The sequence below is a fragment of the Oncorhynchus mykiss genome, chromosome 19, assembly GCF_013265735.2.
Source record: "Oncorhynchus mykiss isolate Arlee chromosome 19, USDA_OmykA_1.1, whole genome shotgun sequence".
Classification (NCBI taxonomy): Eukaryota; Metazoa; Chordata; class Actinopteri; order Salmoniformes; family Salmonidae; genus Oncorhynchus; species Oncorhynchus mykiss.
In genome coordinates, this window is record NC_048583.1 from 39,077,809 (window position 1) to 39,095,599 (window position 17,791).

The 17,791-nt window shown below is 44.0% G+C and overlaps 1 protein-coding gene across 14 annotated transcripts in view; it reads left to right on the plus strand.

Annotated features, from left to right (window-relative positions):
- Nucleotides 1–17,791, plus strand: part of LOC110497798 (transmembrane protein KIAA1109 homolog) — a 128,876-nt gene that overhangs the window by 5,473 nt on the left and 105,612 nt on the right. For all 14 annotated transcript variants that reach the window (XM_021574170.2, XM_036954757.1, XM_036954759.1 and 11 more), the window contains exons 2-13: nt 7,282–7,411; nt 9,057–9,173; nt 12,445–12,523; nt 12,626–12,690; nt 12,867–13,123; nt 13,244–13,437; nt 13,581–13,660; nt 13,815–13,962; nt 14,055–14,211; nt 14,385–14,463; nt 14,630–14,721; nt 14,944–15,061. In XM_021574170.2, coding sequence (XP_021429845.2) covers nt 7,315–7,411; nt 9,057–9,173; nt 12,445–12,523; nt 12,626–12,690; nt 12,867–13,123; nt 13,244–13,437; nt 13,581–13,660; nt 13,815–13,962; nt 14,055–14,211; nt 14,385–14,463; nt 14,630–14,721; nt 14,944–15,061 — 1,483 coding nt within the window. In that variant the 5' untranslated portion in view covers nt 7,282–7,314. The remainder of the gene's footprint in view (nt 1–7,281; nt 7,412–9,056; nt 9,174–12,444; nt 12,524–12,625; nt 12,691–12,866; nt 13,124–13,243; nt 13,438–13,580; nt 13,661–13,814; nt 13,963–14,054; nt 14,212–14,384; nt 14,464–14,629; nt 14,722–14,943; nt 15,062–17,791) is intronic.

Consider the following 17,791-nt stretch of genomic DNA (forward strand, 5'->3'; position numbering starts at 1 on the left):
CATGATAAGATGACTAAGAATATGGCCGAATATAAACAGTGTAGTTATTCCCTCCGCAAGGCAATCAAACAAGCAAAATGTCGGTATAGGGAGAAAGTGGAGTCACAATACAACAGCTCAGACACGAGACGTATGTGGCAGGGTCTACAGGCAGTTGTGAAAACCAGCCTCGTCATGGACACCGATGTCTTGCTTCCAGACAAATTAAACACCTTTGACCGCTTTGAGGATAATACAGTGCCACTGAAGCTACCTAGGACTGCGGGCCCCCCCTCTTCTTCTCTGTGGCCGACGCGAGTAAGACATTTAAACGTGTTAACCCTCGCAAGGCTGCTGGCCCAGACGGCATCCCGAGCCGCGTCCTCAGAGCATGTGCAGACCAGCTGCTTCAAGATGGCCACCATTGTTCCTGTACCCAAGAAGGCAAAGATCACTGAACTAAATGACTCTCGTCCTGTAGCATTCACTTCTGTCATCATGAGGTGCTTTGAGAGACTAGTCAAAGATCATATCACCTCCACCTTACCTGCCTCCCTAGACCCACTTCAGTTTGAATACTGCCCCAACAGGTCCACAGACGATGCAATTGCCATCATACTGCACACTGCCCTATCCCATCTGGACAAGATGAATACCTATGTAAGAATGCTGTTCATTGACTACAGCTCAGCATTCAACACCATGGTACCCTCAAAGCTCATAATCAAGCTGGAGGTCCTGAGTCTCAACCCCACCCTGTGCAATTGGATCCTGAACTCTCTGATGGGCAGCCCCCAGGTGGTGAAGGTAGGAAACATCTCCACTTCGCTGATCCTCAACACTGGGGCCCCACAAGGGTGCGTGCTCAGCCCCCTCCTGTACTCCCTCTTCACCCATGACTGCGTGGCCAACTCAATCATCAAGTTTGCAGACGACACAACAATAGTGGTTTTGATTACCAACAACGACAAGACAGCCAACAGGGAGGAGGTGAGGGCACTTGGAGTGTGGTGTCAGGAAAACAACCTCTCACTCAACGCCAACAAAACAAAGGAGTTGATCGTGGACTTCAGGAAACAGCGGAGGGTGCACCCCCCTATCCACATCGACGGTACAGTAGTGGAGAAGGTGTAATGTTTTTTTTGTAATAAAAAAAAAAAAATCCTCGGCGTACACATCACGGACTGACTGAAATGGTCCACCCACACAGACAGCGTGGTGAAGAATGTGCAACAGTGCAACTTCAACCTCAGGAGACTTGTCACCTAACTTCAACCTTTGGCTTGTCACCTAAAACCCTCACAAGCTTTTACAGAGGCACAATTGAGAGCATCCGGTCGAGTTGTATCACCGCCTGGTACGGCAACTGCTCCGCCTTCTACCCGCAAGGCCCTCCAGAGGGTGGTGCGGTCTGCACAACGCATCACCGGGGGCAAGCTACCTGCCCTCCAGGACACCTACAGCACCCTATGTCACAGGAAGGCCAAAAAGATCATCAAGGACAACAGCCACCTGAGCCACTGCCTGTTTGCCCCGCTACCATCCAGAAGACAATGTCAGTACAGGTGCATCAAAGCTGGGACCGAGAGACTGAAAAACAGCTTTTATCTCAAGGCCATCAGAATGTTAAACAGGCATCACTAACACAGAGAGGCAGGCTTCTGCCTACATGGATCAATAGTCACTTTAAAAAATGCCACTTGAATAATTTTTACATATCTTACATTACTCATCTCGTATGTATATACTGTATTTTATACCATCTATTGCACCTTGCATGTGCCGCTCGGCTGTCGCTCATCCATATACACTGCTCAAAAAAATAAAGGGAACACTTAAACAACACAATGTAACTCCAAGTCAATCACACTTCTGTGAAATCAAACTGTCCACTTAGGAAGCAACACTGATTGACAATACATTTCACATGCTGTTGTGCAAATGGAATAGACAACAGGTGGAAATTATAGGCAATTAGTAAGACACCCCCAATAAAGGAGTGGTTCTGCAGGTGGTGACCACAGACCACTTCTCAGTTCCTATGCTTCCTAGCTGATGTTTTGGTCACTTTTGAATGCTGGCGGTGCTTTCACTCTAGTGGTAGCATGAGACGGAGTCCACAACCCACAGAAGTGGCTCAGGTAGTGCAGCTCATCCAGGATGGCACATCAATGCGAGCTGTGGCAAGAAGGTTTGCTGTGTCTGTCAGCGTAGTGTCCAGAGCATGGAGGCGCTACCAGGAGACAGGCCAGTACATCAGGAGACGTGGAGGAGGCCGTAGGAGGGCAACAACCCAGCAGCAGGACCGCTACCTCCGCCTTTGTGCAAGGAGGAGCAGGAGGAGCACTGCCAGAGCCCTGCAAAATGACCTCCAGCAGGCCACAAATGTGCATGTGTCTGCTCAAACGGTCAGAAACAGACTCCATGAGGGTGATATGAGGGCCCGACGTCCACAGGTGGGGGTTGTGCTTACAGCCCAACACCGTGCAGGACGTTTGGCATTTGCCAGAGAACACCAAGATTGGCAAATTCGCCACTGGCGCCCTGTGCTCTTCACAGATGAAAGCAGGTACACACTGAGCACATGTGACAGAGTCTGGAGACGCCGTGGAGAATGTTCTGCTGCCTGCAACATCCTCCAGCATGACCGGTTTGGCGGTAGGTCAGTCATGGTGTGGGGTGGCATTTCTTTGGGGGACCGCACAGCCCTCCATGTGCTCGCCAGAGGTAGCCTGACTGCCATTAGGTTCCGAGATGAGATCCTCAGACCCCTTGTGAGACCATATGCTGGTGCGGTTGGCCCTGGGTTCCTCCTAATGCAAGACAATGCTAGACCTCATGTGGCTGGAGTGTGTCAGCAATTCCTGCAAGAGGAAGGCATTGATGCTATGGACTGACCCGCCCGTTCCCCAGACCTGAATCCAATTGAGCACATCTGGGACATCATGTCTCGCTCCATCCACCAACGCCACGTTGCACCACAGACTGTCCAGGAGAAGGCGGGATGCTTTAGTCCAGGTCTAGGAGGAGATCCCTCAGGAGACCATCCGCCACCTCATCAGGAGCATGCCCAGGCGTTGTAGGGAGGTCATACAGGCACGTGGAGGCCACACACACTACTGAGCCTCATTTTGACTTGTTTTAAGGACATTACATCAAAGTTGGATCAGCCTGTAGTGTGGTTTTCCACTTTAATTTTGAGTGTGACTCCAAATCCAGACCTCCATGGGTTGATCAATTTGATTTCCATTGATCATTTGTGTGTGATTTTGTTGTCAGCACATTCAACTATGTAATGAAAAAAGTATTTAATAAGAATATTTCATTCATTCAGATCTAGGATGTGTTATTTTAGTGTTCCCTTTATTTTTTTGAGCAGTGTATTTTGTGAAGTGCACTAGTCCCTCCTGCAGCAAAGCACCCCCACTTCATGATGCTGCCACCCCCGTGCTTCACGGTTGGGATGTTGTTCTTCAGCTTGCAAGCCTCCCCCTTTTTCCTCCAAACATAACGATGGTCATTATGGCCAAACAGTTCTATTTTAGTTTCATCAGACCAAAGGACATTTCTCCAAGAAGTACAATCTTTGTCCCCATGTGCAGTTGCAAACCATAGTCTGACTTTTTTTATGGCCGTTTTGGAGCAGTGGCTTCTTCCTTGCTGAGCGGCCTTTCAGGTTATGTCAATATAGGACTCGTTTTACTGTGGATATAGGTCCTTTGCTGTTGTTCTGGGATTGATTTGCACTTTTCTCACCAAAGTACTTTTATCTCTAGGAGACAGAACGCGTCTCCTTCCTGAGCGGTATGATGGCTGCATGGTCTTGGCTGATTTCTTTTGATTTTCCCATGATGTCAAGCAAAGAGGCACTGAGTTTGAAGGTAGGCCTTGAAATACATCCACAGGTACACCACCAGTTGACTCAAATGATGTCAATTAGCCTATCAGAAGCTTCTAAAGCCATGACATAATTTTCTGGAATTTTCAAACTGAATTTTCAAACAATTGTTGGAAAATGACTTGTCATGCACAAAGTAGATGTCCTAACTGAATTGCCAAAACTATAGTTTGTGAATAAGTGGTTGAAAAATGAGTTTTAGTGACTCCAACCTAAGTGTATGTAAACGTCCGACTTCAACTGTATAAGTACAAGAAAAAACACATTTTTGACTAGACTGTCTTTAAATGGAAATTAGTTCATTTTAAATATATGGATTCCACATGTTGCTATTCCAGTCTCAATAGTCTGTTTGCCACACTCTGCACATCTATAAATTATCGATTCTTCCATGCTCTGAAGTGAAGTCTGCAGAGTACCTTAACTTCATCCAGCAGCTAATTTTTTACATATATTTTTTAGAGAGTCAATACTTAACTGTAGCTTCCATTTTAAGAACAAAACAAAACTTTAACAGCAATTGGAGTAGCATAAATGGTTTCTGTTCAAAACGTTTTGCAACAGAATCGTCGTAATGAAGACACCCCTGGTTTCACTCAACACTCATACGCACAGGAGTGTTTATGAACGGCAGTGCTTACAATGCCTTTGGAAAGTATTCAGACCCCTTGACTTTCCACATTTTGTTACTTTACAGCTTTAGTCTAAAATGGATTAAATACAAATTCTCAGCAATCTATACACAATACCCCATAATGACAAAGCGACTTAAGGTTTTTCATTTTTTTTGCAAATGTATTAAATAGAGAAAACAAAACCTTATGTAAATAAGTATTCAGACCCTTTGCTATGAAAATCGAAATTGAGCTCAGGTGCCTCATGTTTCCATTGATCATAGAGGTCCGAGACAGGATTGTGTCGAGGCACAGATCTGGGGAAGGGTAACAAAAAATGTCTGCTGCATTGAAGATCCCCAAGAACACAGTGGCCTCCATCATTCTTAAATGGAAGAAGTTTGGAACCACCAAGACTCTTCCTAGAGCTGGCCACCCGGACAAACTGAGCGATTGGGGAGAAGGGCATTGGTGGGGGAGGTGACCAAGAACAAGATGGTCACTCTGACAGAGCTCTGGAGTTCCTCTGTGGAGATGGGAGAACATTCCAGAAGGACAACCATCTCTGCAGCTCTCCAGTGGCCAGACGGAAGCTTCTCCACTAAAAGGCACGCAACAGCCCGCTTGGAGTTTGCCAAAAGACACCTAAAAAGGTACATGGTGGCATTATGCTTTGGAAGTTTTTCAGCGGCAGGGACGTCTATCGAGGGAAAGATGAATGAAGCAAAGTTTTAAAAAAATAAAAAAATAAAAATGTAACCTTTTTATTTAACTAGGCAACGTTCAGTTAAGAACAAATTACATTTTACAATGGCGGCCTACCGGGGAACAGTGCCTTGTTCAGGTGCAGAACGACAGATTTTTACCTTGTCAGCCCAAGGATTCCATCCAGCAACCTTTCGGTTACTGGCCCAATGCTCTAACCACTAGGCTACCTGCCTCCCCAGAGTAATCCTTGATGAAAACCTGCTCCAGAGCGCTCAGGACCTCCGACTAGGGCGAAGGTTCATTCTTCAACAGGACAACGATCCTTAGCTCTCAGACAAGACAATGCAGGAGTGGCTTTGGGACAAGTCTTTGAATGTCCTTGATTGGCCCAGCAAGAGCCCGGACTTGAACCCGATCTAACCTGACAGAGCTTGAGATGATCTGAAGAGAAGAATGGGAGAAACACCCCAAATACAGGTCTTCCAAGCTTGTAGCTTCAAACCCATTAAGACTCAAGGCTGTAATCGTTGCCAAAGGTGCTTCAACAAAGTACTGAGTAAAGGGTCTGAATTCTTATGTAAATGTATTAAAAATACAAATATCATATTTGCAAAAATGTTGTCATTATGGGGTGTTGTGTGTTGATTGCTGAGGAAAAACAACAACAATTTAATACATTTTAGAATAAGGCTGTAACGTAACAAAATCTGGGGGAAAAATCAAGTGGTCTGAATATTTTCCGAAGACACTATCTCCATTAATATGTATTAACATTTGTGTAATAAACATTTAGAATTTCTTCACTACACGCACTGTCCTGTTTTTATTAAAATGTTTCTACACAGTGCGAACTCAGGTGGTTTAGGTAGGGATTTACTCTCTGGTTCTGTGTGTGTGTTCACCACTGTACTGACCTCTCATTTTACTGCTTAACAACTGGACCACACACACACACACCATGCTTGTGCATTCAGCCTTACTTACACACACACACATATTGTTTTGAAATAAAACATCCCATTAATGTTCCATACAATAAGCTTCTCTCAAATTTTGTGCACAAATTTTTCCTTTAACCAAGATAATACATCCACCTGACAGGTATGGCATATCAAGAGCTGAATAAACAGCATTATCATTACACAGGTGCACCTTGTGCTGGGGACATTAAAAGGCCACTCTAAAATGTGCAATTTTGTCCCCCAACACAATGCCACAAGTGTCAAGGTGAGGGAGCGTGCAATTTGCAAGCTGACTGCAGGAATGTCCAACAGAGCTGTTGCCACATAACCGGATGTTCATTTCTCTACCATAAGCCGCCTCCAACATAATTTTAGAGAATTTGACTACATCCAACCGGCCTCAACCGCAGACCACATGTAACCACGCCAGCCCAAGACCTCCACATCTGTCTTCACCTGCGGGGTGGGGGGCACGTATTTCTGTCTGTAATAAAGCCCTTTTGTGATAAACTCATTCCGATTGACGAATAGAAAACGCAACATGCAAAAACTATGGATTTCACATTACTGGGCAAGGGCTCAGCCATGGTTGGGCCTGGGAGGGCATAGGCCCATCCACTTGTGAGCCAGGCCCAACCATGGCTGAGCCCTTGCCCAGTAATGTGAAATCCATAGTTTTTGCATGTTGCGTTTTCTATTTTTGTTCAGTAAACAATCTGGAAGTGTCTAGGTTAAACAATGTCGGACTGTACCGTGAGAGAGCACGTCTTAGCTTACACCTGAACCCCAAGAGATGCTGGTTAGTTTTACGACCTGGCTCATAGTTCGTAACAACTAGCATGTCATGCAAATCATTTAACAATGTAGTCTACTAGTTTGGAAAACCTTTCTGTTTTTCAGGGTCCCTCAGCTGTTGCACATTTTTGTGGCACACCTGATTCAACCATGAAAAGGCATTGATGATTAGTTGACTAGTTGAATCTGTTCTAGTGCTGGGACAGAACAGAAATGTTATGTCTGGGGTTGTCCCAGAAGAATGGATTTTGAAACACAGAGTTGTTTGGCTGTCTGCTTTGAGTATCACTGTACTCATCTTATGACCCACTTTGGTATGTTTCAGTGCTGGTTGTCATACTGAACCACAGCTGTAGCCATGGATGCCAAAGCTAACGACAGCACCTTCCCCAGTTTTGGAGACTTGGATGAGTTCCTCACCAAGCATGACTCCAATTTTGTGTGGCTCCTTGTGGGTAAGTGTTGAGGGAATTTTCTAGACTTGGGGGTGGGGGCAGTACCTGAGTTAGTGGGAGTGCAGGCTGCATTGAATCACAGCCATTTCTCACATTTGAGTTGATGAATGGGGAGCACTTAACTCTTAAGTATACTGGTGTGAAGCCTCATTTAACACTATCATATCATAACAATGATTTGAGGCATAGCTATCTACAGTGCTTTCGGAAAATATTCATACCCCCTGACCTTTTACACATTTTGTTACATTACAGCCTTATTATAAAATTGATTCAATTGTTCCCCCCTCATCAATCTGCACACATTACCCCATAATGACATAGCAAAAACAGGTTTTTAGACATTTCTGAAAATGTATAAAAAAACGGATATCACATTTACATACAGTACCAGTCATTAAAGGGTTTTTCTTTATTCATACCCTTTACTCAGTACTTTGTTGAAACACCTTTGGCACCGATTACAGCATTGAGTCTTCTTGAGTATGACGCTTCAAGCTTGTCAGACCTGTATTTGAGCACACCTGAGTTTCTCCCATTCTTCTCTGCATATCCTCTCAAGCTCTGTCAGGTTATTTGGGAGCGTTGCTGCACAGCTATTTTCAGGTCTCTCCAGAGATGTTCAATCGGGTTCAAGTCCGGGCTCTGGCTGGGCCACTCAAGGACATTCAGAGACTTGTCCGGAAGCCACTCCTGCGTTGTCTTGGCTGTGTGCTTAGGGTCGTTGTCCTGTTGGAAGATAAACCTTTGCCCCAGTCTGAGGTACTGAGTGCTCTGGAGCAGGTTTTCATCAAAGACCTCTCTGTATTTTGCGTTGTTCGTCTTTCCCTTGATCCTGACTAGTGTCCCAGTAGCTGCCGCTGAAAAACATCCCCAAGCATGGTGCTGCCACCACCGTGCTTCACCATAGGGATGGTGCAGGTTTCCTACAGACGTGATGCATGGCATTCAGGCCAAAGAGTTCAGTCTTGGTTTCATCAGACCAGAGAATCTTGTTTTTCATGGTCAGAGTCCTTTACGTGCTTTTTGGCAAACTCCAAACGGACTGTCGTGCATTTTACTGAAGAGTGGCTTCCGTCTTGCCTGATTGGTGCTGCAAAGATGGTTGTCCTTGTGGAAGGTTGTCCCATCTCCACAGAGTGAACATCGGCTCCTTTGTCACCTTCCTGACCAAGTACCTTCTCCCCCAATTGCTCAGTTTGGCCCGGGCGGCCAGTCTTGGTGGTTCCAAACTTCTTCTATTTAAGAATGATGGAGGCCACTGGTGTTCTTGGGGACATTCAATGCTGCAGAATTGTTTTGGTACCCTTCCCCAAATCTGTGCCTCGACACAATCCTGTGTCGAGCTCTACCGACAATTCCTTCAACCTCATGTGGGACCTTATATAGACAGGTGTGTGACCTTCCAAATCATGTCCAATCAATTGCATTTACCACAGGTGGACTCAAATCAAGTTGTAGAAACATTTCAAGGATGATCAATGGAAACAGGATGCACCTGAGCATAGTAAAGGGTCTGAATACTTATGTAAATACGTTATTTTTTTTTAAATAAATGTGCAAAAAAAATATCTAAACCTGTTTTCGCTTTGTCATTATGGGATATTGTGTGTAGATTGAGGAAATGCTCTGTTTTCTCTTCCAGCCACCATTCTGTCCTGTGGATGGATCATCTACCTGACCTATTACAACTCCCGCAACATCGGCCTCATCTTAACCCTCATCATCAACAGACTCTGCAAGAATGGCTACATTCACATTGGTGAGTGCAAATAATGAAATGAAGCTTGCAGACAGACGTGTTATGGTGAAAATTGCCTGAGATTTGCAGAAGCAGACTTTTATCGGTCACATACACATGGTTAGCAGATGTTAATGCGAGTGTAGCGAAATGCTTGTGCTTCTAGTTCCGACCATGCAGTAATATCTAACAAGTAATCTAACAATTTCACAACTACCTTATACACACAAGTGTAAAGGAATTAATAAGGATATGTACATATAAATATATGGATGAGCGATGTCCGAACAGCATAGGCAAGATGCGGTAGATGGTATAGAGTACAGTATATACATATGAGATTAGTGATGTAGGGTATGTAAACATTATATAAAGTGGCATTGTTTAAAGTCACTGAGACATTTATTACATCCAATTTTTTATTAATAAAGTGGCTAGAGATTTGAGTTAGTATGTTGGCAGCAGCCACTCAATGTTAGTGATGGCTGTTTAACAGACAGATGGAAGCTGCTTTTCAGTCTCTTGGTCCCAGCTTTGATGCACCTGTACTGACCTCGCCTTCTGGATGATAGCGGGGTGAACAGGCAGTGGCTCGGGTGGTTGTTGTCCTTGATGATCTTTTTGGCCTCCTGTGAACATTGGGTGGTGTAGGTGTCCTGGAGGGCATGTCGTTTGCCCCCGGTGATGCGTTGTGCAGACCGTACTACCCTCTGAAGAGCCTTGCGGTTGTGGGCGGAGCAGTTGCCATACCAGGCGGCGATACAGCCGACAGGATGCTCTCGATTGTGCGTCTGTAAAAGTTTGTGAGTGTTTTTGGTGACAAGCCAAATTTCTTCAGCCTCCTGAGGTTGAAGAGGCGCTGTTGCTCCTTCTTCCCCACGCTGTCTGTGTGGGTGGACCATTTCAGTTTGTCCGTTATGTGTACGCCGAGGAACTTAAAACTTTCCACCTTCTCCACTACTGTCCCGTCACCTTCTCCACTACTGTCCCGAAGTCCACGATCATCTCCTTTGTTTTGTTGACGTTGAGTGTGAGGTTATTTTCCTGACACCACACTCCGAGGGCCCTCACCTCCTCCCTGTAAGCCGTCTCGTCTTTGTTGGTAATCAATCCTACCACTGTAGTGTCATCTGCAAACTTGATGATTGAGTTGGAGGCGTGCATGGCCACGCAGTCATGGGTGAACAGGGAGTACAGGAGAGGGCTGAGAACTCACTCTTGTGGGGCCCCAGTGTTGAGGATCAGCGGGGTGGAGATGTTGTTTACTACCCTCACCACCTGTAGGCGTCCCGTCAGAAAGTTCAGGACCCAGTTGCGCAGGGCGGGGTCGAGACTAGACGTTGACCGATTATGATTTTTCAACGCCGATACCGATGATTGGAGGACCAAAAAATGCCGATACCGATTAATCGGCCAATTTTTATGTATATATTTGTAATAATGACAATTACAACAATACTGAATTAACACTTATTTTAATTTAATATAATACGTCAAAATCAATTTAGTCTCAAATAAATAATGAAACATGTTCAATTTGGTTTAAATAATGCAAAAACAAAGTGTTAGAGAAGAAAGTAAAAGTACAATATGTCCCATGTAAGAAAGCTAACGTTTAAGTTCCTTGCTCAGAACATATGAAAGCTGGTGGTTCCTTTTAACATGAGTCTTCAATATTCCCAGGTAAGAAGTTTTAGGTTGTAGTTATTATAGGACTATTTATCTCTATATCGTTTGTATTTCATAAACCTTTTGACTATTGGATGTTCTAGTAGGTACTTTAGTATTGCCAGCCTAATCTCAGGAGTTGATAGGCTTGAAGTCATAAACAGCGCAATGCTTGAAGCACAGCGAAGAGCTGCTGGCAAACGCACAAAAGTGCTGTTTGAATGAATGCTTACGAGCCTGCTGCTGCCTACCACTGCTCAGTCAGACTGCTCTATCAAATCATAGACTTAATTATAATATGATAACACACAGAAATACGAGCCTTAGGTCATTAATATGGTCAAATCCGTGAACTATCATTTCGAAAACAAAACGTTTATTCTTTCGGTGAAATACGGAACCTTTCCATATTTTATCGAACGGGTGGCATCCATAAGTCTAAATATTGCTGTTACATTGCACAACCTTCACTGTTATGTCATAATTATGTACAATTCTGGCTAATTAATTACGGTCTTTGTTAGGAAGAAATGGTGTTCACACAGTTCGCAACGAGCCAGGCGGCCCAAACTGCTGCAATAACCCAGACTCTGCTTTCACAGAACGCAAGGAAAGTGACACAATTTCCCTAGTTAAAATAAATTCATGTTAGCAGGCAATATTAACTAAATATGCAGGTTTAAAAATATATACTTGTTTAAGAATGGCATTGATGTTTATGGTTAGGTACACATTGGTGCAACGACAGTGCTTTTTTTGCGAACGCGCTTGTTAAATCACCCATTTGGCGAAGTAGGCTGTGATTCAATGATAAATTAACAGGCACTGCATCGATTATGTGCAACGCAGGACAAGCTAGATAAACTATTAATATCGTCAACCATGTGTAGTTAACTAGTGATTATGTTAAGATTGATTGTTTTTTATAAGATAAGTTTAATGCTAGCTAGCACCTTACCTTGGCTCCTTGCTGCACTCACATAACAGGTAGTCAGCCTGCCATGCAGTCTCCTCGTGGAGTGCAATGTAATCGGCCATAATCTGTGTCCAAAAACGCAGATTACCGGTTGTTATGAAATCTTGAAATCGGCCCTAATTAATCGGCCATTCCGAGTAATCGGTCAACCTCTAGTCGAGACCCAGGATCTTGAGTTTAATGACGATTTTGGAGGGTACTATGTTGTTAAATTCTGAGCTGTAGTCGATGAACAGCATTCTTACTTAGATATTCCTCTTGTCCAGATGGGTTAGGGCAGTGTGATTGTGTTGTCTGTGGACCTATTGGGGCGGTAAGCAAATTGGAGTGGGTCTAGGGTGTCAGGTAGGGTGGAGGTTATATGGTCCTTGACTAGTCTCTCAAAGCACTTCATGATGACGGAAGTGAGTGCTATGGGGCGATAATCGTTTAGCTCAGTTACCTTAGCTTTCTTGGGAACAGGAACAATGTTGGCCCTCTTGAAGCATGTGGGAACAACAGACTAGGATAGGGATTGATTGACTTGGCCCCTCAGTTGACCGACTATATGGAATTCCGTGTGAATAATCTGTTAGCGTGTCTGAAACGCGTTGTTAATCTGATTTACGGCTGAGTTTTAGCATCACTGTCTGTCCTTTCTCTCCACAGGCTCCTTCTCTTTCTCGGTGCTGTCGGGGAAGGTCATGTTCAGGGATGTGTACTTCATCAACAAAGACATGTCCATCAGGTGCTTACTTTTACACTATTCTGTTATGTGTTCTGCTTTCTATATAATACATGCTTATATTCTAATACTATTTTATTATACTTAATGTATTTTGTGTTACAGAATACAAGATGGTTTCTTTATATTCCGTTGGTGGAAAATGTATAACCCTAAGCAGAAACAGCATGGTGAGTGGACTGTAGGAGAGACATAATGGTTTGGATTTGGATAACAAGTCTGTAGGTGTAGGAGTGGCGGGATGCCACAGGAAACTCAAATAGCTTGTACTCAGAAGTACTCTTCTCCATGATTCTTGACCATTCTTGACCAAAGTTACAGATGACCTTGTTCTTGTCTTCTCCAGACCCCAAAGCTGAGACCAGGCTCTACGTGACCGTAAATGGATTTGAGTTCCACGTTTACAACCGGACAGACCTCTATGCACGTCTAGAGGAGACCTTTGGGTTGGACCGCACCCTCATACCGCCCAAAAAAGACGAGGAAAGGGAAAGAGAGGAACAAGAAAAGATCCTGGACAGTGTTAACATCAAAGGAGAGACTCCAGACCCATCGTCATCTTGGAGATCCCTCATCCCCGTCATCAAAGTCAACATCAGCACTGTGAGTTGCCTTTAGCTTAGCTACATATGAGACATCACTTCCACACACAAGTCAATGTCTAGGTTCTATGAAAGTGCACATATGTATAATTCTCATCATCACCTCTGTGTATTTCTCCAGGGTCGCTTGGCATTCGGGAACCACCACCTCCCCCAGACGATATGTGTGAACTTTGAGGATGCCTTTCTGACTTACGCCACCAAGCCCCCGTCCAGCCACCTAGACCAGTACATGCACATTGTCAAGGGCTCTCTGGAGAATGTTCGTGTCATGCTAGTACCCAGCCCACGCTACCTGGGCATGCAAAACGATGAGTGAGTTGACCTTCGATCTAATCCCAAACAGTTAACCCCTGACCCCATTACACGAGCATGCAAAACGAGAAGTGTTTAACATCTTAGGAGCCACATTAATAGTGGTATAGCAGTATTCTGAGATTCTGTGTTCTCCTCTATAGGCCGCCCAGACTGATGGGAGAAGGGTTTGTGGTCATGCAGTCCAATGATGTGGACATCTACTATTACCAGGATGAACCAGGTACGACCATAGTATGTAGAACTCTGGTCATGATGAATCGTGTAAGATATTGGTGTATTGGCACTGTTTCTACATGGATTTGGGTTTGACGTGGTTTCATGAATGTTCTTGTCTTTTGGAATGACTATTTATGTTTGTGTGTGTGTGTTATCAGGCCTGGTCCCAGAGGAGCAGGAGACTGGGGATCCAGAGCTATGTGGAGAAGGAACCAAACTGCAGGATCTACCTCCCTGCTGGGGTCTGGACATAGTCTGTGGAAAAGGAACTGACTTCAACTACGGGCCCTGGGCGGACAGGCAGAGGTACACGTACACACATACGCACACTCAGCATTCTCTCCTGTGTGCAGAGACCATAAAAATAGAATGACTAAGGGTTATATTTCTGTATGCAGGGATTGCCTGTGGAAGTTCTTCCTACCAGCAGACTACCAGTCCATGGGTGTTACGGAGGTGGCTCAGCCCGGCAAACCCAGACAGATTCTGGCCTTTGAACTCCGCATGAACATTATCGCAGACGCCACCATAGACCTGCTCTTCACCAAAAACAGGGTACCAGGAGAGCAGGATTCTCACTCTCTGTTTCTCTCCTCTTCTATTCTGTCTCTTTTTTTGTTAGTATTAGATAATGACAGATCTAAATAGCTCTAAACTGTTATAATCCATTTCACAATGGGATCATGTGTTTCTCTAAATATGTGATCTAATGATTTTCCTGCTCTTAGGAAACCAATGCCATACATGTGAATGTCGGAGCAGGCTCTTATCTGGAAGTGAACATCCCCATGACTGTGGGGGAGACTGGTGAGTGGACAGTGAGAAATAACTGAGGTTAGAAGAAAGTGGATGTCTGTGTCTATGGTTACAGGGTAAGATGCCGGTGCGATGCCGTGAAATCATGGATTAATCATGACAATATTACCATCACCGAACTTCAGCTGTGAGCATTTGTTTGATCCTCTCTCCCCAGGCTACTCTCCCACCATCAAAGGCCAGTTGCTCCATGTAGACACCACCACCAGCATGCAGTACAGGACTCTGCTGGAGGCTGAGATGCTGGCTGTAAGTACAGCACAGTAGGAATCTGCAGGGGTCCTATTTAGCCACAAGCCATATCCAGAGTTTCCATTACACATTTTTTTAATGAGTGATTGAATCATAACAACTGTGTAAAAAAATGAATTACCAAGCCCTTGATGAGTTAAATCAGGTGTGTTAGTGCACCTCCTTGTGAACATGAAAGCGTGTTGACATGATTGTTGCCTCTGACACTTCTCCCCTTAGTTCCATGTGATTGCCAGCTATCCCAGTGTGTGGAACATGCCCCAGTCCTGGAACTGTGAGATAGAGGTGTACAAGGCCACCTATCACTTTATTTATGCCCAGAAAAACTTCTTCACTGGTAAGACCTTCTCTCAATCTGTTTATAGGGCGATTCCACACCAGCTTAGTCTGAAAATATTTGTGCTATCTGAGATTTTTCTGGCAATTCTCACATAGTTACTTCTTTGTGAACAATGATTTTTGACATGCTTTTTATATTTGTATCACTAAGTGGCCATTTTATACTATTTTTATTTTTAGAGCTATACAGGAGGTAAGACCCTATGATCTGTGAACCGTACAGGATACAGACATCTTGGTGTTATTGTTCTCTCAAATATGGAGTATGTCTAGATTCTGAAATAAAAATTCAGACTTTAATTTATTCAATATCTAAAATATCAATCTCTCAAAATGGCCCTTTTTTTTATTTAGCTTATCTTTAGACATAATGTTTGTAACAATATACTCTTCAAACACGTAACATTTCCAGAGTGGGCTTTTAAAGGCAAATTTCACCGCTGCTTAATTTCACTATATACAGTGCCTTCAGAGGATAATATATATATATATATATATATTTTAACTAGGCAAGTTAGTTAAGAACAAATTCTTATTTACAATGACGGTCTAGGAACAGTGGGTTAACTGCCTTGTTCAGGGGTAGAATTACAGATTTTTACCTTAACAGCTCAGGGATTCGATCTAGCAACCTTTCGGTTACTGGCCCAACACTCTAACCACCAGGCTGTCTGCCACCCCACTAGGCTACCTATAGGTAGTCAGACCCCTTGACTTTTTCCACATGTTGTTACGTTACAGCCTTATTCTAAAATGTATTAAATAAAACATTTTCCTCAGCAATCTACACACACTACCCCATAATGACAAAGCAAAAACTGTTTTTTGGAAATGTTTAGATATGTAAATAAGTTCTGTTTTTTGTTTTAATACATAAGTATTCAGATTCTTTGCTATGAGACTTGAAATTGAGCTCAGGTGCATCCTAATTCCATTGATCTTCCTTGAGATGTTTCCACCTGTGTCCACCTGTGGTAAATTGAATTGATTGGACATGATTTGGAAGGGCACACACCTGTCTATATAAGGTCCCACATGAGGTTGAAGGAATTGTCTGTAGAGCTCTGAGACAGGATTGTGTCGGCACAGATCTGGGGAAGGGTACTTAAACATTTATGCAGCATTGAAGGTCCCCCAATACACAGTGGCCTTCATCATTCTTAAATGGAAGAAGCTTGGAACCACCAAAAGTCTTCCTAGAGCTGGCCGCCTGGCCAAACTGAACACTCGGGAGAAGGGCCTTGGTCAGGAAGGTGATCAAGAAACGGATGGTCACTCTGACAGAGCTCTGTAGTTCCTCTGTGGAGATTTTATCGCTGCAGCACTCCACCAATCAGGCCTTTAAGCTAGAGCGGCCAGACGGAAGCCACTCCTCAGTAAAAGGCACATGACAGCCCTCTTGGAGTTTGCCAAAAGGCACCTTAAGACTATGAGAAACAAGATTCTCTGGTCTGATGAAACCAATATTGAACTCTTTGGCCTGAATGCCAAGCATCACGTCTGGAGGAAACCAGGCACCATCCCTACGGTGAAGCATGGGTGGCAGCATCATGCTGTGGGGATGTTTTTCAGCGGCAGGGACTGGGAGACGAGTCAGGATCGAGGTTAAGCTGAACGGAGCACAAAGTACAAAGAGATCCTTCATGAAAACCTGCTCCAGAGACCTTAGACTTAGACGACCCTAAGCTCTCAGCCAAGACCACACAGTTGCTTTGGGACATGTCTCTGAATGTACTTGAGTGACCCAGCAAGAGCCCGGACTTGAACCCATTCGAACATACTCTGGAGAGACCTGAAAAAAGCTGTGCAGCAACGCTTCCCATCCAACCTGACAGAGCTTCAGGATCTGAAGAAAAGAATGGGAGAAACACCCCAAATACAGGTGTACCAAGCTTGTGGCGTCATATTCAAGATGACTCAATGCTGTAATCACTGCCAGAGGTGCTTCAACAAAGTACTGAGTGAAGGGTCTGAATACTTATGGAAATGTGATATTTATACATTTGCATAAAGTTCTAAAAACCTGTTTGTGCTTTGTCATTATGGGGTATTGTGTGTAGATTAATGAGATTTATTTAAAAAAATCCATTTTAGAATAAGGCTGCTGCGTAATAAAATGTGGAATAAGTCAAGTGGTCTGAATACTTTCCGAAGGCACTAGCTCCATTAATATTTATTAATAATAAACATTTATTTCCTCACTACACGCAAATACAAGCGTTTTTGCATCTCACGGGTAGAAATGGGCCAGCTACATTGCCTGGTTGTAAGCAAACCACAATGTCCAGAATTCCTAGGGATTTCAGAATGTCCAGGACCGCCCGTGGAGGTGTGAGAAATATAGAAATGTCTGTTTTGTAGCCAGCACTTTCAGCCAGAGGATTTCTGACGGATCTGAAGTCTCAACTGATGGGGTTGCCATGTCGTCGAATGTTGAAAAGTGATGCTATTCTATCGATTTTCCCCTTCACTTCAAAGAGGGAGCTAACTGATCAGCCCAACATCACCCGTGAAAACAAGTCAAGCTGAGGTAACGCAGCTAACGTTACCAAGCTAACTGGTTAGCAAACAAATTTGTTTATCTAAACCACCATCTAGCTAGCTTTCATAATACACTGGCCAAACATTCCAAAGCATATCAATGTAATTAGGCAGCTGCTATCTGGCAATGTGATTTAACGTTGTAAGCTAATGTCAGCTTCCTTAGGTTAGGTAAGTGAACCATTAG